Genomic DNA, 24148 nt, shown 5'->3' with positions numbered 1-24148 from the left:
TGAACAGTGGGGCAGGGAGAGGCAGGGGCACAAGCAGGGGCCGTCCTGGGGGTTGCATGGAGCCTCCTGGAGTAGAGACCAAACCACGGTGCAGCTGGAGCCATCCAGCGGGTGTGGACCATGGCCTGCATGCTGGGAGACCAAGGTCACGCAGGGCAGGGTGTGGTGCAGTAGTCACCACCTAGGATGCCCGTATCCTACAACCAGGGCTGGGTTTAAGTCCTGGCTCCATCCGCTTCTGAGCCAGCTTCCTGCTCGTGCACATCCTGGGAACAGTGGACGATGGCTTCAAGACCCACATGGGGGACCCAGATAGAGTTCTGGGCTCCTGGCTTTGGTCTGGCCCAGCCCTGGCTGTTGTAGACATCTGGGGAGAGAGCCAGCCAATGGAAGATCTCTGTCTCTGCCTTTCAAATAACACGAAAGGCCGAGTGAGATGGTGCTGCTTCCAGCCCGGGGCAGCAGCCAGGGGGTTGGGCCCTTTGGCAGGTGGCTGGGCAGGACTTGGCGACAGTGGACACAGGAGGGCCAGCACGAGGCAGCATCTGGGCTGACTCCCAGGCTCCCAGCTGGGGCGGTTGCAGGGGTGGGGCTGCCATGCACCAAGAGGGGCACAGGGGCCAGAGGGGGCAGGAGTGGGGAGGCCAGCATCACCCTGGGGTCCAAACTGCGGGGAACAGGGGAGAACAAGGCTGTGACTCGCAGGTCCAGCCTGGAGCTGGCCGAGTCCTGATGGGATGACCGAGTACAGCTGGGACTGCAGGCAATGCCCCCCTTCCCGGAGCAAGGACAGTGAGCTGTTGGGCGGGAGTGGCTTGGGCCCCGTACCCCCTCGTGCAGGAGCAGTGCCCCAGCTGCACCCCCTGGGCGCACACCAAGGGCTTCTGGGTAAGCACCTCCAGGACAGGGAAGGCTGTGGCCACCTCCCTGCTCCAGAGCCCAGGCTGAGGTGGCGGCAGCAGCGCCTTACACAGTTTTATTCCAAACCTGCTCAGAGTGGACACAGAGAACAAGGAAAGTGGTTTGTGTGAAACAGGAAACACGGACGCCTCTTCCCAAAAGGGCTGTGGCGGCCAGGCCTTGGGGGCGGCGAGCCTGCGGCTAATGCTGTCGGGACCGGGAGGACTTCTTGGTGGGTTTGGAGACGCCGGCCTCCCTCTCCTTCTCAGGGTCAAAGACGTCTGCGTGCAGAACAGGTCGGGAAGAGCTGGTGAGCGGCAAGGCTGGCTGCAACAGCCACTCCCCACACCCAGGGCCCTGGGCCACGTCCGCCTAGAGCCTTCCAGGCTGGGGCCAGTCGGCCTCCACCTACTGCAGTGAGCACCACAGCCCATGGGACTCGGGACACCAGGCAGGCGTGCATGTGCACAGAGCCCTTCTCGGTGCCCGTCCCCACGGGCTCTCCCACATCCGGCAGGGGTACGCACATCGGGGCCCACAAACCTGGGACCTCGTGGGGCCAGTAGTCATTACAGTGGGGGCAGCGCGGCTCCGGGTTCGACTGGAAATACTTGGCCACACACGGCAGGTGCATCCGGATGCCACAGGTTTCGCAGTTCTGACCCTGAAATGGAAGGCCAGTGACGGTGGAGCCAGCACACACCTCCGGGTTCCCCAAACCTTCAGGGAAGCTGCAAGGGAGACGGCCAGCAGCAGCTGTAGCGTTCCGTCTCCCAGGCCCCGAGCTAACGCTGACAATATGCCCCAAGTCCCTGGCGCAGTGGGTTTGCCTCAGATCTTGTGTGTGGGGGTGGGCAGGCCCAGGCGGCCACAGCTCCGCACAAGGCCATTTACAACATGGGCCAGAGCTTTAAAAAAAAGCACGGGCACTCCTGGTCCCTGGAATTCCTCTCTGGGAATGACCTAAGGGAACGGTCCCCAGGGGTCTGAGGCCAGCACAGCGGCGGCCATCCGTCAGCTGAGTTGCGGCGCAGTGGGAGGAGGAGCCCGGGGAGCCCCGCCCGCCTCGGTACCTGGATGAGGAGGCCGTGGCAGATGTTGCAGCTCTTCACAGAGTCAGGGAACGTCTCCCGGATGTACTGCTCCATCTCCAGGATGGCCCGGCTGTGTAGCGTGAACTCCCCCTCCTTCTGCAGGGACAGCATGCGAGGGGCCAGCCTCAGCCAGGCTCTGCCCACGCAGGCCAGCTGCTCCCTCTGCCATCCCCAGCCCAAGTCCCAGAGGACACACAGGTCTGTGCGCCCTGCCACGGCAGGTTCTCCCAACCGCAGCCCACTGGCCTAGGGCACGTCCTCGGCACCCTGTGGGCCACCCCAGATGCCATCCCTCCACCAGCACGGCAGCCCCACGGCACCAGCTCAGCCTCCCAGTCGGGGGCAACACTTGGGCCAGCACAGGGAGGCAGTCTCCCCACGGAGGGGGGGACCAAGACAAGTGTCCCACTCCCAAAAGGCAGACAGTCAGTGGCTCCGGGCAGCAGTGCCGGGAGCCTCTGTAAGGACCCTGGAGGCCACTTCCCAGAGGGAGCTGCAGGGAGTCCAGCGAGGGCGGGTCAGGCCCAGTCAGTGCGGGTGGTGGAGACTCCAGCGGAAGCTGGGCCTCCCGACTCCCACATCCGACCACAGCCCACAGGCCCCACGGCCTCCAAACCCCAGGCAAGCCAGGTGGCGCCTGATAAGCGGTATGGCCGCTGTGGCCACATGGGGAATGCGTGGAGAGCTGGGCGGGGTTAGGGAAGTGCGCAGGCTCGTTCTACGTCATCACACTCCACTGCTGAGCTGTTGCTGTCACCCTGCCGTGGGGCAGGGCAGGGGCCTGGAGTGGACAGGGGGGCTCCAGCTTGCCAGGTGACCACACGCCCTGAGCACTCACTCCCTTAGTGGTCAGAGCTTCACACACACACGCACTCCCTGCCTCCATCCCCACCTCTGGGGAAGCGGTGCTTGTGTAACCCAGGCTTAGGGCCAAGGTGAAGGCCAGGGCAGAGTCTTCATCCTGCCCAGCCAATGAGGAGGCTGGGTGGCCACCACAGAGAGAGAGAGAGACCCTGGCTACTGGGTGTGGAGCTGGGGGCCTGGACCGCTGAGCGCAGGCAGGGAGCAGCCTCAGTGGAGTTCAGAGGTGGAGGGAGGCCAGGGACTGGGGCACCGGGGTCTGGCACTAGGGCTGTCGCTCAGTGGCTGGGGCTGTGGGCCCTGTCAGGTGCTGTGGGCGTAGATGCAGTGGCCGGCAGCTCTCAGGGCGTCCTCAATCCTGTGGCCATTACCTCTCTAACGCTCCACCTGCACAGCCCCATTCACTGCCCCCCCCCCCCCCGCCACGCCTCTCTGCTCTGAGCCAGCTCCGTCCTCTCAGCCCAGCATTTACCGAGGCTGTCAGGCACCCACGCTGCAGTAGGGAGTGGTGACGAAGTCGCACCCCCGCCTTAAAAACCTGGCCGGAAGAGAGGCCTGCCACAACCCCAGCCACCCAAGAAACCCCCCGGGGCCACTCCCACCCTGACAGGAAGAAAGGATTGTGACAAAGCCCTGCAGGGGAGCTGCCCTCGGCTCGGCCCCTGCACACGCCGCTGCAGCCGGAGCCCTGAGCTGCGTCTGCCCAGCTGAAGACCAGGGTCAGCTGAGGGGCTCAGCGACACATGGACATGGATCCCGCAGATCCGGGCACTCCCAGGAGCCCCGAGGCCCGCCCTTTTCCCCCAGCAGGACACATGCTGGCGGTGGGCACCCCCACTTGGAAATCCATCCTCCGAACACCAACTACAGCGACCCAGAGGCAAGCTCCCCCGAGGGGGAAGTGGGGAATCACTTCTGGCCCAGCAGCAGCCTCTGGCCGCAGGTCTGACTGCCCAAGGGAGGGAGCAGAGGGCTGGCATGGGTACGCCCTGCACAGCCAGGCTCTCTCGGGGCAGAGCTAGGCCTGGATTTGCCGGAAGCAGCTCTGCCCTGCTGCCGTCGGGAGGCGACACGCGGTCTGACCTCTCCAGAGCCCTGCTGCCCAGCCCAGCCTGTCCACTAGGCCACGCTGCTTCCCCGGGGCGGGGCCATGGCAAGTGAAGGCCCTGACCGGCGTCATGCTGTCCACCGCAACGATAGCACTTCGTCCGCCGGCGCCCAGCACCTCGCCACCCTGCCTCACCCCTGTTCTGTGTATCCCCAGGAGGTGGATCCCATCACTCCCTAGTCTAGACAAGGGAGGTGGGGTCTCGGGGACAGATGGGGTGAGTGATGGGGGGCACGGGAGCAGCCAAGAGACCCAGGAGGGGCACTGGTGGGGTTCGGGAGGGAAAACTCTCACTGGTTCTGGAAAGTGAGGCCGCCAGGGAGGCAACGGGCCGCGCACCTCGATCAGCCATTTGTTCTGCACAAACTTCTGCAGCACCTGCTCAGCTTCCTTCTTCCTCATCTTCTTGCCCTTCAGCTGATCGACCAGGTTCAGGATGTTTGTGGAAGACGCAAAGCCCGTCTCGGAGTCAATGATGAGCTCCAGCTGCGAGACAGAGACCACAGGCACCGACCGTCAAACCAGCGCCAGCAACTCGGCGGCGGCAACCCTGGTCCCCAGCAGGGACACGGCCAAGCCACCGCCATCACAGGCACCAGTGGCCACTGGGGTGGTCCCTCAGGCACCAGGAGCCTTAACCACGCCCGCCTCGCCACTCAGCGGCCACTCCCGCGCCGTCCCAGGTGAAACACACCAGTGCCCCAGGCTGCCGACGGGGCTGCCTCTCCTCCCTCCCCCTGAAGGACAGAAGCTGAGACCCGCGCGAGTGCATAATGGAGGCACTCCTCTCCCACAGGTGGGCGCGCAGGAAAGGTGCCATCGTGGCCCTGGGGCCAGCGCCCTGCACATGTGCCCAGCAGCACGGGGGCCGCCTGGAAGCCTCACGTCACTCGACTCCTGGGCTGGCTCTCAACCCTGGCTGCCGGGAGCTCCCAGCAGAGGCTTCTAAAGCACTGCTCCTAGGACCCGGCGCTCAGAGCCAGGGTGATGCTGGAACCTCACAGGTGACCAGCACGCGCACCGGGACCGAGCGCCACCGTCCAGGCCAGGTGTGCGACAGGAGGGCGGTGCTGACAGCCCCAAAGTCTGGCGGAGTGGCCCCTCTCACACGTGCCCGGACGGATGAGTCAGTGGGCGCTCTGTTCAAACGCCATGACCTCAGATCCCACTGCGGGGGTGCAGACTGGGACCCGCCTTTGTAACGAGCTCCCGGGCCGCACGGTCGTCACACTCATTCCTCCCAGGAGGCCCTGCTGCCGGCCTGCAGCCAGGCTCACACGTGTACCAGCTTCCTGTCCCAGGTGGCTGCGGCTGCCTCCCAAGCAAGCAGGTGGCGGGGCTGAGCTCTCCCTGCAGGGCCTTTCCTGGGCAGCAGCTGGGGCCTTTATTCCCCTCCACTGTCTCTACTTCTTTCTTCTTCTTCTTCAAGATCTATGTAGGCCAGCGCCGCGGCTCACTAGGCTAATCCTCCACCTTGCGGCGCCGGCACACCGGGTTCTAGTCCCAGTCGGGGTGCCGGATTCTGTCCCAGTTGCCCCTCTTCCAGGCCAGCTCTCTGCTGTGGCCAGGGAGTGCAGTGGAGGATGGCTCAAGTCCTTGGGCCCTGCACCCCATGGGAGACCAGGAGAAGTACCTGGCTCCTGCCATCGGATCAGCGCGGTGCGCCAGCCGCAGCACGCTGGCCGCAGCGGCCATTGGAGGGTGAACCAACGGTAAAGGAAGACCTTTCTCTCTGTCTCTCTCACTGTCCACTCTGCCTGTCAAAAAAAAAAAAACAAAACAAAACAAAAAACACCAACTATGTATTTAGTTAAAAAGCAGAGAGACGGGGGGGGGGGGGGTGATATCTACCAGACCAAAGCCAGAAGCCTAGGACTCCATCCAGGTCTCCCACATGTGTGGCAGGGGCCCAAGCACTTGGCCCATCTGCTGCTGCTTTCCCAGGCCATCAGCAGGGAGCTGCTCCAGCCGGGACTGGAACCAGAGCTCAATGGGGATGCTGGTGTCACAGGCAGAGGCTTAACCAGCTGTGCCACAGCACCGGCCCCTCCCACTTCCATTTCTAATGGTGGAGGCAGGAGCTTCCCACAAGAACCACAGCTGACATGCAATGGGGCCCAGTACTCACTGCCTTTCTGAACAGATCCAGTTCATTCTCTGCAAAATCCGTGGCCATTTTGGAAATGGGAGTGGTGGCGAGGTTCACCTAGAAGTCAGCACAGCCATCATGGTGCGCTCGCCTGCTGGTGAGCCCCGCACCGAGGCCCCGCCGGCCATGCGGACGCAGCTGCAGCTCACGGGCGTTCACCTCGAACCCAGCCACCACGCCTGGCTCCCAGACACTGCACAGCCCTACAGGCTGTGCGGGATGCTCCAAACTCACACAGCGCTGGGGACCAGGTCTGCACATGACAAGAGCCGCCAACGCAAAAGGCGGGAGCAGTCAGCGGGAACGCACTCTGCTCTAGCGGGCCCCCATGGCTGTGACTGCGCGTGAGTCTGCTCCATGGAGCAGGGCTGGGGAAAGTCCGGGCTGCAGGGCCCGCGTCCGAGCGTCGGCCTGGCTGGGAGGAGCCCCAGGCGGTCCCCAGCCAAGGACAAGGCCGGTCAGCGTCTCCCCTCTCACACACCTCCCCACTCCCTGGCTGCAAAGGTGAGGCCCCAAATGAGTCTCACTCCTCAGGGCTCCCACACTCTATTCTTCCCACAGCTCCTATGTCTCACCCCAAAAGCAAGCCCATGTCCTGCCTCAACGCCTCACATGCCACACACGTGGGACGTTCTAGGACAGAGCGAAGGAAACCCTCACCACCACGCCTAGGCAGGGGCTCCGTGCACCCAGTGATGAGGGCACCGAGTCCAGGGCCAGCTCTAGTGCTGGTCACCCCGCCTGCTAACCCAGAGGGTCCCACAGACCTGCAGGCGGGCTGTGAGCACAGCAAGGGCGGCCCGGCCCCTTTGTCCCCAGAGCCTCTGCCAGGCAGGGAGCGCTCCCACCGGACGCACAGGCCGCCGGCTGCAGCTCCCCACAGGAGCCACTAGAGGGCGCCACCTGGCACTCACCAGCGCGTAGATGGGTCTGCCGTCATCTTCCGTGACTCCCTTCTTGATCTCGATGTACAATGACTCCAGGACGCTGTTGATGTTGTTGATGAAGTCCTCCAGCCTGTCTATGGGAGCATTGCCTGGAAGTAAAGTGGCAAAGAGAACGGGGTCGTCCTCGCAGACGGTGGCTTGGTTCCATCAGCCCCCCGCACCTGGACACCGCGCCGGGCCCAGCAGGACGGGGGAAGCCCCCGCCCCCATGCGGCTTTTCTTCCGGGAGGACAGAAGCAGGCAGGCGCAAGCAAGGGCCTCGAGGGGCAGAGGCCTGGGAGATGCTCACAGCCCCTGCGCTCACTCAGCTGCCCTGAGCTCCCGCCACAGGCTCCATGGCACCCCTGGTCGCCATCGTCCCCAGTGTCCCTGCTCGTCCTCGCACGTCGGGGTCTATTTCATTCCTTCCGCCCTTTACTCCACGTCCAAACAGCTACTGAGCACTTGCACGGCTGGCCCTGGGCCGGGACCCAGCCCAGGCACTCAGGGATGGGACGCAGGCATCCCACACTCACCCGGGGTTACATTTTAAACCTAGACAGAGCCGGCCTTGGGGCACTGCCGGGTCAGCCACTGCTGGCAACGCCAGAATCCCCTACTGGAGTGCTGGTTTGAGTCCCGGCTGCTTCCAGCTCCCTGCTAATGAACCTAGGAAAGCAGCAGCAGATGACCCAAGTATTTGGGCCCATGCCACCGACGTGGGCGACCCAGATGGTTTCAGCCCGCCCCACCCCCACTGCTGCAACCACTTGGGGAGTGAACCAGCAGATGGAAGTATGCACTCTCGCTCGCTCTCTGCCTGTCAAAAAAGTAAAATAAATCTTCAAAAATAAATCAATAAAACCTAGGGTATATGTTGACATCTCCACTTATTAAAATAACTAATTTCAAAAGATTTGCACTTCAGAAAATTCCTCTGAAAAACAAAGCACCATTTCAGGAAGAACACGCAACGTACTGTTCATGTTAAAGATGCTAACAGAACCAACAAAACAATTCTGAGTAAAAGGCCGGGTGGTTACCCCGCCAACCTGCTGACCAAGGCCGTCGCCAGGCAGGCCCTGCAAGAACAGGGTCACATGAGGTCCCTGAGCTGTATCTGTACCTGCGTTTGACTTCCTCCAGAAAGAAGGCACTGCTAAGCTCCATGGGGAACCAGAGAGGAAGAGTTTAGAGGGAAGATGGCCTGGTAGCAGGGCAGCAGTGGAGCACACAGTCATGGGACGCAGATGGGGACCACACAGGCTCCCCAGTGCCATCAGAGGGGCAGGACCGCGTGACCGACGAAGGCTGGTAACAAGGACCACGACAGGGATAGTAATGGGCAGGGGCCACTACTTGGGACACCCACACCCCGTGTCAAAGTGCCTGCTTCAAGTCCTCGCGGCTCCTGGGAAGGCAGCGGAAGATGGCCCGAGAGCAGCTGGGCCCTGCCACCACGCTGGGGACCAGGACGGGGGCCATGGCTCCTGGCTTTAGGGTGGCCCAGCCCCAGCTGCGGCAAGGATTTGGGGGAGTGAACCAGTGGGTGGAAGGCCTCTCCCTTTTCATTCTCTTGCTCTGTCACTCTGCCTTTGAAATGAATATTTTTTTTTTGACAGGCAGAGTGGACAGTGAGAGAGAGACAGAGAGAAAGGTCTTCCTTTGCCGTTGGTTCACTCTCCAATGGCCGCTGTGGCTGGCGCACAGCGCTGATCCAATGGCAGGAGCCAGGTACTTATCCTGGTCTCCCATGGGGTGCAGGGCCCAAGCACTTGGGGCATCCTCCACTGCACTCCCTGGCCACAGCAGAGAGCTGGCCTGGAAGAGGGGCAACCGGGACAGAATCCGGCACCCCGACCGGGACTAGAACCCGGTGTGCCGGCGCCGCAAGGCGGAGGATTAGCCTAGTGAGCCACGGCGCCGGCCCTGAAATGAATAATTTTTAAAACCACTAACACGCAGTTCACAGCAAGAGTCTCATCTTCCTTGGGAAGGGAAGTCATAGAAGGTTTTTTCAACAGCAATGTAAATCGAACGTTCCTAATACTAAACAGGTGAGCACGGACATGACAGGATCGTGCGGGAAGTATGACAAGGCAGGCTGGAGCCCCTGCCGGAAAACCGGGATGGAGCGAGCTATGGCCCATGTCCTGCCTTGCGCCCCTCCCGAGACGCTGCCCCCATGCCTACCCCACTGCGGCCACTCGCTACAAACAGCCCATCTGTCCACAGACGTCTCCTCTGTGCCTGAGGCTAAAGGCTCTCGTGCGCTCCTCCTCTTCACAGGCCTGGCCTGGCCGTTCTGGGCAAATCTCTGCCATCCACGGCACCAGAACCCTTGCGACCCTGTCACAAGGTCCCCAAGCCTGGGAACTTAGGGGCAAGGCAACCAGGCTTTCAAGAACCACCTTGAACTCCACCACCCACCCATGTCCACCCAAGACGGCGCAGCAGCCAATCCCACAGCCCTCTCAGAGACAATTCACACTTTCCACCGAGGAGGCCCTCGTGGGTGTCATTCAGAAATCGTACCCGGGGGCAGATCAAAAGCCTTCTACTGCACTGGACTTTCCCAGGGCCCCGCGTCGGCCGGGGGTGAGCCGGCAGCCCCTCCGCCCTCTTGCCTCTCCCCTCCACCTCTGGCTTGTTGTCCAGCTTCATTTTTCACAAACACGAATGTTTTTGCTATATTTTCATCTACAAAAGAGAGACAGAGAGAGAGAGAGAGAGAGAGAGAGAGAGAGAGAGAGAGAGAGAGAGGCTGAACCACTTCCTTCCACTGTACCCACTGCAGGAAGCTCACCCACAGCCACAAACTTCTCCACTGCTGAACCCGTGGGTGCTCCCCCCAGCACGCGTTCCAGAAACACCTGCGGCCACAGCACCCTTCCCTCTGCAGCTGCTGGGCCAGAACCACCCCTGCTCCAGGGGACAGTGAGTATGACCGGCTGGACCCTGCGGCCCAGACCCCCTCCCTGAGCACAATCTCACCTTCTTGGTCACCACCTGAGGAGGAGCTTCCTGCACGGCCAGCACACCCCCTCCCCAGCATGGAGTCACCGCCAGCAGCTCTCCATGGACCCTGGGCCAGTCTCTCCCGTACACTGTCTCTTATTTTATTTTTATTTACTTGAAAGGTAGAGGGACAGAGAAAAGCCTTCCAGCTGCTGGTTCTCTCCCCAGATGCCTTCAACAGCCAGGGCTGAGTCATGCCAAAGCCAGGAGCCCAGACCTCAATCCAGATCTCCCATGGAGGCAGCAGGGGCCCAGGCCCTTGAACCATACACCGTCTTACTTGCCACCTCCCGTGCTTCCCTCGCTCCAACACGCAACTCTAACCCCCAGCCTCCCGATCCTCCTGTGCTCTCCAGGACAGGCCTGCCCTGGCCAGCCCCACGCGGGTCCCAGCTACCCTTGCAGTCCCCAAGCACTTCCTTCCTCTCCACGTGGCGCTCCAGTTCCCACAGCGTCTGGAAGGGTCCGGCTGCTGGCAGCCAATTCCTCGCTGACAAGACCCTGGCCTCCTCCCTTGTGCTCAAATCCCCTTTCCCTTGTATGCGGTGTGGATGGCAGAGTAAGCCCAGGTCCCTACATCCAGGGAACCAGGGAGCAGGAAGCTGAGAGGGCCAGAGTTTAGGGCAAAGAACCCGCATGCACCTGGGTGAGCAAGGGACAGAGGCCAGCTGCAGCCCAGGAGCTGCAGAGAGAAGGCTGCTTCGGCCAAGCAGTGTAGCTCTGCTCCCTGGCCAGCCGGGCCCCTCCCGAGAGCCTCCCAACACGCAGCTCTCCAAGTTGGCCAGAGCGGGGGTCACTCACTTGCCGCCCACCGAGCGTCAAGATTACTACACAGACTTCCCAACCTCAAGTCCAGCCCAACTCCCGTTCACCGCTCTGCAGCCATTCCCTCCCCGTCCCTGGAGTCTGAGAGACACTACAGTGTGCAGAGCCGCAGAGGCACCCTGTGTGCGAGGGTCCCTCTGGGCCCAGCAGTCTCTGTGTCCAGAGTCAGGATAAAGCACAGGAAATCAAGGCTCTATCGTGGACTCTGAGGCAAGTGCTTCTTCTCTTGAAGTACTGGCAACACTGCTCTCTTCAGAATCCAGAATTAGGGGAGACAAAGACATACAGGCTCTGGGCAGCATCAAATACGCACCTGGGGGCAGCTGGTTCTCCAGACGCCAGGGTCCTGCAGTCTGCAGTACGGAGGGACCGGCTACGAGGAGAAGCACGAGGCCCTGGCCTGCCCTGCCACCAGTGCCGCCTCTGACTCAGCCAGGATGGCTGACGCCACGTGTGACCCCAGCAAGTGAAGTGATGGATCTTAGGTGCCACCCGCATCTTGCCCACTTGGAAGCAGGGTGTGTTTGCCTCTCTTTTGAGCTGGGGCAACATCACTACTTCTAGGCTGAAAACACCAGGCCTGCAAATGCGTGACTGTGATGCACACCGTGTGCCAGGCACTGACGTGTAGCACGCCCATTGCAACGTCACCATGAGTCCGCAAGGTGAGTTATTAACATCGTTAGGAACCAAAGCCAGGAGAGACTAAACAACATGGAAAGGAGACCCAGGCCTGTCTCACTCCGGATTCTAGGCTCCTGGGCACTACGCCACATGGTCCCTGAACGAGACGCCACCAGAGTCTCATCTCCTCCTGCCCCTGGGGCTTCACAGTGGAAGGAGGGATTCGGCCAAAAGGAACAGGTGGAGAGCCGGTGCAGGAGGCGGAGGCTGTGCTCCCAGAGACAGTGGAGGCTGGGCCTGGCCAGGACTCATCACCCCGTGCGGCCAGCACCCTTTGCCACAGCAGGAGCCGAGGAGAAGCAAAGATCCAGGGAGGGCGAACCCCCTCTTAGCAGGAAGTACCCCTCGGGGGAACCACTGCAGACCACGACTCTAGGCCCTTGCGGGCTGGGGCGGTGGGGAACAAACAGAACCCGTCCCCGCCTTGGAGGAGGGGCCAGGCCAATCCCTTCTGCGAGACTGTGTGTGCGGGCTGTGTGCACACATTGTCCTTTTCTTTTAAAATTCAGTTTTCATTCAACTTTGGAACTGAAGACCTTCCTGTGCCTCCAGCAGGGGTCCTGCTGCCCATGAGCCGACTGGAACCTGGGGCTCACTGCACAGCTGGAGCTGGACAGCAGCTGTCGGGAAGTCTGTTGCTCTGACCTCTGACACACAAATACTTTTGTTCTAAACTAGGCACCAAAGATAGAAAGCGTTATTTATAGGGACAAGAAAAGACAGCCAAAAAAAAAAAAAAGTCATCTTCAGGGGCCCAAACCACTTGTGGGCCAGCTTGACCTGTGTGGTCCATCTCAAGTGATGGAGGCAACTGGCTGGCCCTGCTGAGTACAGCTCCAGGGATGGGCCAGGCCAAGGCTGCCTCAGACACAGGCCCTGCGGGAGGAGCCCCTGGGCTGGGACAAGGGAAAAGCTGGCGGGCAGGAGCCTGCTCATCAGCTGTCTGGGGGACATGATGCTCTTGACCTCGCCAGGAGTAGACGCAGAGATGGGAATGGTCAGTGGCACTTCCCGAGTGCAGCTGGGGAACGGTGCCGGGAAGAACAGGGAGGGGAGGGAAGCTGTGTGTCACACCGTGCGTGACTGGCAGGCCTGGAATCCTCCATGTGGGTGCATCAATCCACTGTGTGCTGCAGGCATGCTCCTCAAGTTCTCAGTGGACCCCCAGGAACCAACCCTGGGGCAAGAAGGGAAGAATCACGGCCTCTGTTTTTCAAGAAGGAATTCAGGTGGCGAAAGACTTAACCCACGATCACAGGGCCAGAAAGTAACGAAGTCCAGAGCAGAAACCAGACGTCTGGCCACTGCGTTTAATGCAATGAGAAAAGGAATTGGGCAATAACAACACAAAAATCTTACTTAGATACGCAGCATGTCTGAGAGTTACTATGCAATGATACAGGGTAAGGAGGCAGCAGTGGCCACTAAGTTACCACCATCTGAACTGGCTGTGAGGAACACGGCTGTCACTAGACTGTTCTCTAGGTATTTTCCATAATAAAAAGTAAAAAAAAAAAAAAAATTCCAGGGCTCAACAACCATGTAACTTGACCTCAGGAGCCTGAATCAAAAAGAAAAACAGGGACAGGATTTGGCCTAGCAGCTAAGATGCTGCCTGTGTCACCCACAGTCCATTACCAGAGTACCTGGCTGCAAGCCCCAGTTCCAGTCCCAATCCCAGCTTCCTACTAATACGTACGGTGGGAGGAAGCGGGTGATGGCTCAAGTAGTTGTGTTCCTGCCATGCCATGTGAGAGACGTGGATTGAGTTCCAGGTTCTTAGCTATAGCCTGGCCCAGCCCCAGCTACGCAGGCATCTGCAGAATGAACAGCAAACGGAGCGCCTTCGTCTCTGCCTCTCCAATCAGTTCATAAAGAAGAGCAATAGGAGCGTCCTATGCCAGGGCGGACCAGCCCCGGGCCCGGATCACACGGAGGGAACAGGCTCCTAGAACAGATTGCTTTAACACTGTGCTCAGATGTGTAAAGCACAGAGACGCCCCTCGGCGGCACTCGAGTGACAGCACATGAAACTTGCTTCTCTGGACCTGGCACAGTTCCTGCACCTCGGCTGCGGGCATCGAGTACCCTACCGCCCATGGTGACACAGCTGGAACAGGGACAGGGACACACACCTGGCTGGCCCTGGGCACTGCAGCAGGGTGACGGGGTCTCATGCTGACACCCGTTCATCAGAGTCAGCTTCTAAATCCATCACAGAAAACACAAGCACAGGAGGCTCTGGCCCCTGGGGTGCTCTGCAGAAGGCAGGAGTGGAGGCCTCCAGCTGCCCAGCCCAGTTAGGACCACAGCAGCTCTGCTGTCTCTGCTGTGTAGGCCACCTCTTCCTCCTGCTCCTCCTCAGACTGCCTTGGAACAAAGCTTGCTGAACTGTTAAACCTTACGCTCACGGACCGGAAGCCCGGCTCTTTGGGGAACCTGCATTCCATCAGGAAAACAGGGTGCCTCTTCCCCAGGCAAGTACTCCACCAGGTTTTTATAACCTGCTAGTTTGCTATCATTGTTTTCAACATGGAAATACAGTTTTAAAAACCAGAAGCACTCCAGGGCAAACAAAGCATGCCTTTAGACTGGACACCACCAACATCCCGCAGTCCTCAAAGCCCTGCTCTGGGCAGGAACCCTGCTATGCTGGGCTCCCCGGCTGAACAACTGCTGTTTCTCACTGTGAACAACTCAGGGAACAGGGCTGGGCTGCACCCGTCCCTGTGAGAGGCAGAACACGCAGACAACAGCTAGATCCCATGTGAAAACAGACCTGAGGCCGGTGCTGCGGCTCACTAGGCTAATCCTCCGCCTGTGACGCCCAGGTTCTAGTCCCAGTTGGGGCACCGGATTCTGTCCCGGTTGCTCCTCTTCCAGTCCAGCTCTCTGCTGTGGCCTGGGAATGCAGTGGAGGATGGCCCAAGTGCTTGGGCCCTGCACCCGCATGGGAGACCAGGAGGAAGCACCTGGCTCCTGGATTCGGATCAGCGCAGCACGCCGGCCACAGTGCACTGGCCGTAGCAGCCATTTGGGGGATGAACCAACGTAAGGAAGACCTTTTTTATCTCTCTCTCTCTCACTGTCTAACTCTGCCTGTCAAAGGGAAGGGAAGGGAAGGGAAAGGGAGGGGAGGGGAGGGGAGACCTGACCCACATGGCCTGGGAGCCAGCCCACCAGCTATGGAGAGCAGTCCAGGAACCCAGTCGGACAGGCCCCTGTGTCCAACAACCAGCCCAGACAGCCAAAGGGAACCGAGGTAGTCACTGTCTCCCGGTGCCCAGGACTGCGTCGGTCACTGACAGCTTCCCTAATTCTGGTCCCTGCTTCCGACCGAGCACTGCAAGAGGAAGGAAGAGAGGCCTCACCAACAGCCCTGGGGGGAGCCTTCCAGCCTCCAGCCTCCAGCAGGGCCACCCTCAGCCATCCCACTGCTCTGTGTGCCCAAGTCTCTGCAAAACAGCGGTGAGGGCAGCCGACTCCCTTGCCAGGGCGAGCCCTGTACACACAATCCCGGCCAGTTCTCACCAGGGGCTCCTGTTCACCTGTTCCCAGCAGGGCCAGGAAGGGGACTGCCTGCAGGTGCAGCCGTGTGGTCCCAGCAGCAAGATGACTCGGGTTGGCCCCAGTTCTCTGCAGTTCTTTCTTGAGCCCCAGTCATCTGGGACCTGGGCGTCTAACAGTCTCCTCCACCTGTCCAGACACAGGCACCCCACAGTCCTCGCCCACACTCCCACAGGTCCTGGCCTGGACCCAGTTTCGGGCCACGTATCCCCTCTTGCCAAACTCCACTCCCGCTGGCCTTCCCCTGCACCCTGCATCTTGGCCCCTTTGCCCGTTTCCCTCCATTGGGGAGGTCTCTCCCTGAGACCTGCAGGGCCGCCCCCCATCACTCCCACAGAAAGGCCTCACCAGGGGCCTGGCCAAGACTGCAGCTGGGGGCTGCTCTGGCCCAACAGCATGAACCACTGCAGCTTCTTCACACCCCCAACTACTGCATCGCTGTCTCCGAGTGGCCGTCAGGACCCTGTCCTCCCTGGTCGCCATCGCGCCCCCCACACCACGCTGCAGCCATCCTTATGTAGTGACCACCTGACTGAGGAAGACAAAGATGGGCTATAGCAGGGTGACCCAGACTTCCTGAAATGGCCCCACCATCAAAACCCAGCCCTATGGCCTACAGGACAACTCCCAGTACACCACCGCTCCGGTGGTACAGATCCTCTGGCAGTCACTCTTGCAGCCCGCCCTCTGCAAGCGGGACGAGATGACACAGAGAGCGATGGGAGAGGCAGGCAGGGGCAGCAGCAAGCTCTGTGCCAGGTCCTCCCCTTGTCTCATCCTCACAACCTCTCCCTGAAGTGGACAGGATGTCCTTTGTGACAGAGGAAGGTAAGACTCAGCAAAGAAAAAATCTTACCAAGATTTGAACCTGTGCCTTTAAAAAGAGGCTTCAGGGGGCTGGTGCTGTGGTGCAGCAGGTTAAAGCCCTGGCCTGAAGTGCCAGCATCCCACATGGGCACCGGCTCTCTGCTATGGCCTGGGAAAGCAGTGGAAGCTGACCCGAGTGCTTGGGCTCCTGCACCTACGTGGGAGACCCGGAAGAAGCTCCTGGCTCCTGGCTTCGGATTGGCTCAGCTGTGTTCGTTGGGGCCATCTAGGGAGTGAACCAGCAGATGGAAGACCTTTCTCTCTGCCTTTCCCTCTCTGTAAGTCATCTCTAAATAAATAAAACCTTAGATTAAAAAAAAAAAAAAGTGGCTTCAGGGCACCAGCGTTCGCGTCCCCACTGCTCCACTTCTGATCCAGGTCCCTGCTGATGCGTCTGAAAAGCCAAGGAAGAGGGCTCAGGTGCCCGGGCTTCTCCCACCCACATGGGAGACCTGAATGATGCTCCTGGCTTCAGCCTGGTTCAGCCCTGGCCATTGCAGCCACCTGGGGAATCAAACAGCAGACAAAGATCTCTGTCTCCTTCTGTCTCTCCCTCTGTAACTGTTTCAAATAAATAAGTAAATAAATCTTAAAAAGAAAAAAAAAAAAGTGGCTTCCCAGTTACAGCCGGGGTTGTCTGCAGTCAAACTGGTGGGGAACTGGTTCCGAAATCCTCCACACACCCACCCTTAACCCCCCTCAGGCCTGGGATCCAGGACAAAGATGCACTTCCAAACAAACCATGTTTGCACTGGGGAGAGTGGGACGTGCACAGAAATCCTGGCTTGGCAGACCCACCCCGCCCTCCCAGGGCAGCTGTGGAGCGGCCAGCCTGGGCTCTGGCCCGCACAGAGCCATCAAGAGCACGCAGGACTTGGGCACAGCCAGCCCCGCGAGAGCCAGATGTGAGGCAACAGCAGTCGCCTCCCTGTGGCTCCCGCCTGCTATGAAGTCTGCATGTTGCAAAATGCATCAGATCACACGTTAGCTGTTCCTTTTGTGCTCACTTTTTTAACCATTTTCAATTGTGATCTCAGCCGTAATCCTGGTGATTAACTAGCAACACAAGCCAGCTGTGACAGCTGTGAGCTCATGAATGCTCATCTTGGCCAGAGCGGGGAAGAGGTCCAGGGAAATCGTTAAAAACAGAAAGAGGGTGCATCTGGAGCCAGCTTCTAATTCTCACTGAGCCCTGCTTACAGAAACGACTGGGACACCACCCGCCCGCACAGTGCATGGCGTTGATCAGGTTCATGGGGCCTGAAACAGGCAGAGACAGTGCAGCTAATATTGTCATGTAAAGCAGCACGCTAAAAACAAACCTGGTGCGAAGGCAGAGGGCCACGTCTGACAAAACCCGGAAACACGCATCACACTTCAGTGTTCCTGATCTATTTCTGCCAAGTGTTCTTCAGCTCGCTGCGTTTTTGCCCACACATCCTATAATCTATTCTGCTCACTGGAATGATTTCGAAGCTGGGTGGCTTTCTTCTGAAATTTGACGTATTTTTATCTATAAGTGCCTCTACAACAATGGGTAGTTTAAAGACACACTAACAAAAGACGTAACGATGTAGCAAAATTAATTATATAATGTTATTGCTGAGGCTAGTGTTGTGACTTAAGGCCACCACCTGCGATGCCGGCATCCCATATGGCTGCTCCACTTCCAATCCAGCTCCCTGCTAAAGGCCTTGGAAAAGCAGCCGAGGATGGCCCAAGTGTTTGGGCCCCTGCTCCCATGTAGGAGATCCACATGAAGCTCCTGGCTGGTGGCTTCAGGCCTGGCCATTGCAGTCTCTAGAGAGTGTACTAGTAGATGGAAGATCTCTCTCTCTCTCTCTAACTCTGACTTCAAATAAACAAATAAATAGATCTTAAAAAAAAAAAAGTTAGTGCTACAGAGCATAGACCAGTAAACTTCAACCATTAAGCTAAGAATTAATTCAAGGAAAGAGATACTGCTGGATGCTAAAACTAGCAGGTAACACAGGGATGAGGAGTGGAGTATTTCACACAGGGAAAAGAGTGATCTGTGGGGAGGCCCAGCACACACCACACGGACCCACACTGTATCCCCTAACAGGACAGAGACGATACCACCGAATCACACAGGACAGCCTCAGTCTAATCAGAGGGAGCGTCAGACCAGCCCACACCAAGGAACATTCTACAGTCAGCAAAAGCCACCGTGAAGCTCTTTTAAAAAGAAAAAAAAGATTTATTTATTTACTTGAAAAGTCAGAGTTACACAGAGAGAGAAGGAGAGGCAAAGAGAGAGAGAGAGAGAGAGAGGGAGAAGGGGAGAGGGGAAAAGGGGGAGAGAGAGAGAGAGAGAGAGAGAGGGAGGGAGGGAGGGAGGGAGTCTTCCATCTGCTGGTTCACTCCCCAGATGGCCGCAATGGCCAGTGTAGCCGATCTGAAGCCAGGAATTTCTTCTGGGTCTCCCACGTGGGTACAAGGGCCCAAGGACTTGGGCCATCTTCTACTGCTTTCCCAGGCCATAGCAGAGAGCTGGATCAGAAGTGGAGCAGCTGGGATTCAAACCGCCACACATATGGGATGCCAGCACTGCAGGCGGCAACTTTACCTGCTACACCACGGCGCCAGCCCCCACTGCTAAGCTGTAGGCAGCCTTTGGACAAGTCAAGGCTAATCTAGGCCTGTGGAATTCCTGAGATAAGAAAGTCACATACTCCCATCCTAAAGGACGATGTTAATCAAGAACACCCTGTTAAAATCATCTGTGCTACTGGAGGCCCCAATAAGTTGCTTGTGTATATTGTTATCTTTTGTGCTTCTTTGTGCTTCTTTGCTCTGCAGCTGGTTATGTATAAATACCACCGAAACATTGGAATAAACAAGCCTTGATCAGCCTTGTTGTCTTGGCTCCATTCTCTGCGATCGCTTGTCCCTCTTCCTCCCTCAGGTTCCATTCGACTGGTGCGGCTGGCCCGCACACTAAGCTCTTAACAAGTGCCAGCCCAGATTAAGACATGCTACCAGGGTAAAATATACACTGGATTTCAAAGACTTAGTACTTCTCAAAAATGTAAAATATTTCATAAGTAACTTTTTACATCCACAACATGGTGAGATGTTACTATTTCAGGGACTGATGTTGTGGTGCAGCAGGTTCACCTACTACTTGCAAAGCTGGTACCCCAAATCAGAGCACCAGTTTAAGTTCCTGCTGCTCCACTTCCAATCCAGCTCCCTGTTAATGTGCTTGGAAAAGCAGTGGAAGATGGCCCAAGTGCTTGGGTCCCTGCCACCCACATGGAAGACCCAAATGGAATTCTAGGTTCTGGCATCAATCTGGCTCAGCCATGGCCACTGTGGCCATTTGGGGAGTAAACCGGCAGACAGAAGATCTCTTTGTCGCTCCCTTTCTGTGTCACTCTTTCAAATAAATAAAACAAATTTTTATACACACACACACACACACTACTATTTTGGATATTAATGTCACCTGTCTCTTCTTACCAGAAAATTGTAATTACATATGTGGCTCAAATTCATCAGACAAGGCTGCCTACAAAATAATTAGCCTGTAATCTTCAAAACTGCCTGAATAATTACTCTGGATTGAGGAAGCCTAATGCGATGTAACAGCTCAATGCAACCCCAGGATCCCAGGACGGGCCCTTTGTTAAAGACACTGCTGGGGCAGTCAGCAACCCCGGACTGAGTCTGCAGCTCAGACGGCAGTGACAACTCCATGTTCACAGCCTAACTGCTGGTGGGACAGCGCTTACTTAACAGCAATGTCCTTGCTCGGAAATACATCCTACAAAAGTTAGGGGTGAGGGCACTAATTTCAAATCAATTGGTAACTTAATCTCAAATGATGGGGGAAAGGGGGACTTTCCTGTGAATCTAGAATTACTTCAAAGCAAGAACATGAACTTTAAAAAAGCAACGCCAGAGTCTCCTGGGAAGAAAGCCCTGTGTGCACCTGGCACTGGTCACAAAGGGCACTGAGCTGTGGGCCTGGAGCCGGGGCAGCACAGCCAACTTCTCAAAGCCTCTACTTCCTGGCCTCTAAGATGAAGGGACGAGCCCTGATGCTTCCCTTAAAAAAAAAGTCTGATTCAACAACTTGTTCAACCAGAAAACAGACCAGCCCCCAACATCTTCACCAGACAGACAGACTGAGCTGTCACCATGCACCTGTGGGTTCAGAAAACCATGATGGGGGGAGTGGAGGCCTGCTGGGTTGGTCTGGATGGTAAGTATCCCCTAGTCTGACATTCATGCTACTAAGAAGGTGGACAGGGACTGGCACAGTGGTGTAGTAGGTTAAACCTCCACCTGTGATGTTGGTATCCCATATGAGCACTGGTTCGAGTCTCAGCTGCTCCACTTCCAACCCAGCTCTCTGCTTATGGCCTGGGAGAGCAGTGAAACTTGGCCCAAGTGCTTGGGCCCCTGCAGCATGGGAGACCTGGGAGAAGCTCCTGGCTCTTGGCTTCGGATCTGCACAGCTCCAGCTGTTGCGGCCATTTGGGGAGTGAACCAGAAGGAAAACCTCTCTCTTGCTCTCTGTCTCTCCTTCTAGCTCTGCCTCTTAAATAACCTTTGGGTAAAAAAAAAAAAAAAAAAAAAAAAGAGGGTGGACACTCAATCCCACTATGGCAGTGGGGGTGGGAGTTCTGGTAGCCAAATGGATTGGATTATTAGGATGGAGCTGCCAAGATTAAATCATGGCAACTTAACAAGACACCACAGCCATGGACAGACACACGTTCCCTGTCTCTTGTCACATGATGCTCCGTGCCACTTAGGGACTCTGTCACAAGAACACCATCACCAGAGGCCAAACCAGTGGGGTCTTTTCAACCCAGACTGTGATCCTCCAAGATTACAAGCCAAACTCAACCTCCTTCCTCCACAGAGCTAGGCCGCCTTGGGTATTTTGTTGTAGTAATGATAAGCTGACAAATGTAAGGCTCCGGCCAAGAGTGAGGCTCAGGTTCAGGGGCACCTTCGATGGGCTAGACCATCTAACTCACTCAACAACACCATCAGCAGGCTCAGAGCACCTGCTCTCCAAGGGGCCTGCGACCATGGCTTCCACATTTGTTTTGTTCATGAACTAAAGACACTTTCCATGACCACTTCGCAACTCTGAGTCAGACTTCAAGCACGGTGCCTCTCCAGGTAAGCTCTGAAAACAGGATGGCAAGGAGACGCTTTCCGGGTGTTGCACCTATTTTCCTAGAGCCCCAGGCAGACAACACAGGCCTCACCAGGCCAAAAGAACACGCGCCCTGCCAGCCGGACGGGCTCCCTCCGGGTCGCCACTCCGGAGCACGCACAAGCCACTCGGCACATGACACCCGATACAGGCATCATCTTCACAAATAGCCCCGAGCGGCAGCTCTCTCCAGCCCTGCTGTACAGCTGGCAAAACTGAAGCTCCAGGGTTTAGTGGCCCGACCAAGGTCACACAGTTATCAAGTAGCAAAGCAGGTTTAAATTGAAGGTTCCAAAAAACAGCTTTGTTAAGGAATAATTGGCATGGAATAAACCATACAAATTTCAAGTGTACAATATTAAACCTTGAAATACATCATCATGAAACCACATCATCAAGAAAATAAACATACCCATCACCCCCTAGAAATTTCCTCATGCCTCTGTAATCCTCTCCCCCAGCCCTCCACACCGTACCATCCCCTGATTACTTCCTGCCACTTCCGCAAAGTGTGCGCTGGCTGGAGCTGTCTAGGAATGGATTCACACAGCACACGCTCTTCTGCGGGGTTCTTCCCCTCAGCCTAGGGAGTTGGAGACCGACGCCTACGCGGCACGTAGCAACAGTTCACTCCTCCTCACAGCTAGCTAAGACTCCACGTGCTGACATAGGCCACGGCACGCTGATACGACAGCTACACCACAAGTCTCAGGTCAGGGGATCTTTGTCCTACCAATCTTTCTCCAAGTTTTGGCTCCTCAAGGCCCTTTATATTTCCTTGTAAATTTTAGAATCTGCCCATCAATTTCTATAAAAAGTTCTGCTAAGATCGGAGTGGGAATCAATTTTTGTTGTTGTTTTGGAAGAACTAATATCTTAACAGTATCTCCATTTTTCTGTATTTAGATCCCATCTGATTACTTTCAGCAATGTCTTACAGTTTTCGGTGTGCTGACCCCTTTTTGCCAGATTTATTCCTAAGCATTTCAGATTTTTTAAAGAATGTGCTTTCTTTATTTTTCATCTTCACTTGAAGGGGGGGAGAGAGAGAGAGAGGGAGGGGGAGGGAGACAGGAAGAGGGGGGAGAGAGGGAGAGGGAGAAGAAGAGGGAGAGAGGAAGGGAGGGAGGGAGGGAAGAATTGGCTGATTCCACCTGCTAAACATTTCCAAATGCCTGCAACAGCCAAAGCTGGACCAGGCTAAGCCAGGAGCCCAGAGCTCCATCCAAGTCTCCCAGGGGGGTGGCAGGGACCAAAGTACTCGAGCCATCATCTGCTGCCTCTTAGAAGACACATCAGCAGGAAGCTGGATTGGAAGTGGAGTAACCTGGACTCAAACCAGGCACTGCAACACAGGGTGCAGGCATCAGAAGCATTAAGTGAGTTAAGCCACTGCACCAAACGCGGGCCCCAGCACTTCCTATTTTTAATGCTACTAAAAATGCTACTGTCTTTAAATTTCAATTTCTGACTAGTCATTGCTAGCACACAGAAATAGAACTGATATTCAGATATTGATCTTTTATCATGCAACATTGTTCAACTCACCGGTTCTGGTAGTTTTCCTTAGCTTCCAACAGACTGTCTACACAGAGGGCCACACTGTGTACGACTAGACAGCTTTACTTCTTCCTTTCCAATCCAGATGCTCCCACTTCTTTTTCTTGCCTGACTGCACCAGCTAGAACCTCCAGTACAAAGCGGAGCAGAAGTGTTGTGAGCAGAGATTCGTATCTTGCTCCTGGTGTTAGGGGAAAAGTGCTCAACTCTTCACCACTAAGGAAATGCAAGGACAATGCTTGCTACAGGTCTTACAGAGATCCCTTTATCTGGTTAGGAAAATTCTCTTCTTTTTATCAGCAACAGACACTAGATTTTAAAGAATCTGTGCAGTTATTAACTCCTCAGGCTTCTGCTCAGTGCTGAGGCCCTTGCATCCTGCCAGAAGAGAAACAAGATTCTGTCAAACGCTATTCCTGAACCTTCTAGAAGATGATCACATGATTTCTATTTTTAGTTTACTAATATTGTGAACTCATGTTGACTTGCACATACCAAACCAAGCCTGCATTCTTGGGATAAACCCCACTTGGTCATGTTGCACCATCCTTCATATATACTGCTGGATCAGATCTGCCAAAATCAGGTTTAGAATTTTAGCATCTATTCATGAGGGACTATGGTTTGTGGTTTCCTCTTTTTTTTTTTTTTTTAAGTTTTTTTAGTTTTTTGACAGGCAGAGTGGACAGTGAGCCAGAGAGAGACAGAGAGAAAGGTCTTCCTTTTGCCGTTGGTTCACCCTCCAATGGCTGCCACGGCCGGCACACTGTGGCAGGTGCATCGCAATGATCCGAAGCTAGGAGCCAGGTACTTATCCTGGTCTCCCATGGGGTGCAGGGCCCAAGCACCTGGGCCATCCTCCACTGTACTCCCGGGCCATAGCAGAGAGCTGGCCTGGAAGAGGGGCAACCAGGACAGAATCCGGCACCCCGACCGGGACTAGAACCCGGTGTGCCGGTGCCGGTAGATGGAGGATTAGCCTACTGAGCCATGGCACCAGCGGTTTCCTCTTTTTTGCAATGTCTTCATCTGGTTTTGGTATCAGAATAATGTAGGCCTCATAGAATGAGCTGGGAAGTATTTGCTTGTCTTCTGTTTTCTGAAGGAGTCTGGGTAGAATTGAGGTTATTTTTGTTGGGAGCTCTCTGGGCCTCAAACAGGTGCTAGTCCGTGAACATCCAGCCGTTGCTCTAATCTCAATCGGTTCTTTCCCTAACTCTGAGTCGTTCCCTAGCTGATCAGATCGCTTGGGGTGGAAGCAGGGGCACTCTAGAAATCTCTAAAGCTTTCTCTCTGTGCACCTGTCTTCTGTTATACTCAAACACAAGCACTCTGTGCTGCCTTAGGCTCTCTGAGTCTATCTAGCTCTGCCTACGCTCCCCCTGTGCC

General features: G+C 56.7%; 1 protein-coding gene across 13 annotated transcripts in view; it reads right to left on the bottom strand.

The window, feature by feature from the left end:
* Positions 1-945: 945 nt before the first annotated feature.
* Positions 946-24148, bottom strand: part of NSMCE1 (NSE1 component of SMC5/6 complex) — a 37934-nt gene continuing 14731 nt past the window's right edge. For 8 of the 13 annotated variants that reach the window (XM_051847533.3, XM_089320655.1, XM_089320657.1 and 5 more), the window contains 6 exons: positions 7027-7148; positions 6092-6169; positions 4303-4449; positions 1974-2090; positions 1444-1564; positions 946-1181 (listed from right to left, as the gene is read on the bottom strand). In XM_051847533.3, coding sequence (XP_051703493.3) covers positions 1102-1181; positions 1444-1564; positions 1974-2090; positions 4303-4449; positions 6092-6169; positions 7027-7148 — 665 coding nt within the window. In that variant the 3' untranslated portion in view covers positions 946-1101. Of the gene's footprint in view, positions 1182-1443; positions 1565-1973; positions 2091-4302; positions 4450-6091; positions 6170-7026; positions 7149-22747; positions 23198-24148 lie in introns of those variants that run through there. The other 5 variants (XM_051847539.3, XM_089320656.1, XM_070064984.2 and 2 more) reach the window with 2 other exon arrangements.

This window comes from Oryctolagus cuniculus, chromosome 19 (genome assembly GCF_051225735.1).
Source record: "Oryctolagus cuniculus isolate XC-2025 breed Fujian yellow rabbit chromosome 19, ASM5122573v1, whole genome shotgun sequence".
In the NCBI taxonomy this organism is placed as follows: Eukaryota; Metazoa; Chordata; class Mammalia; order Lagomorpha; family Leporidae; genus Oryctolagus; species Oryctolagus cuniculus.
This window is presented reverse-complemented; position numbering and strand designations above follow the sequence as displayed.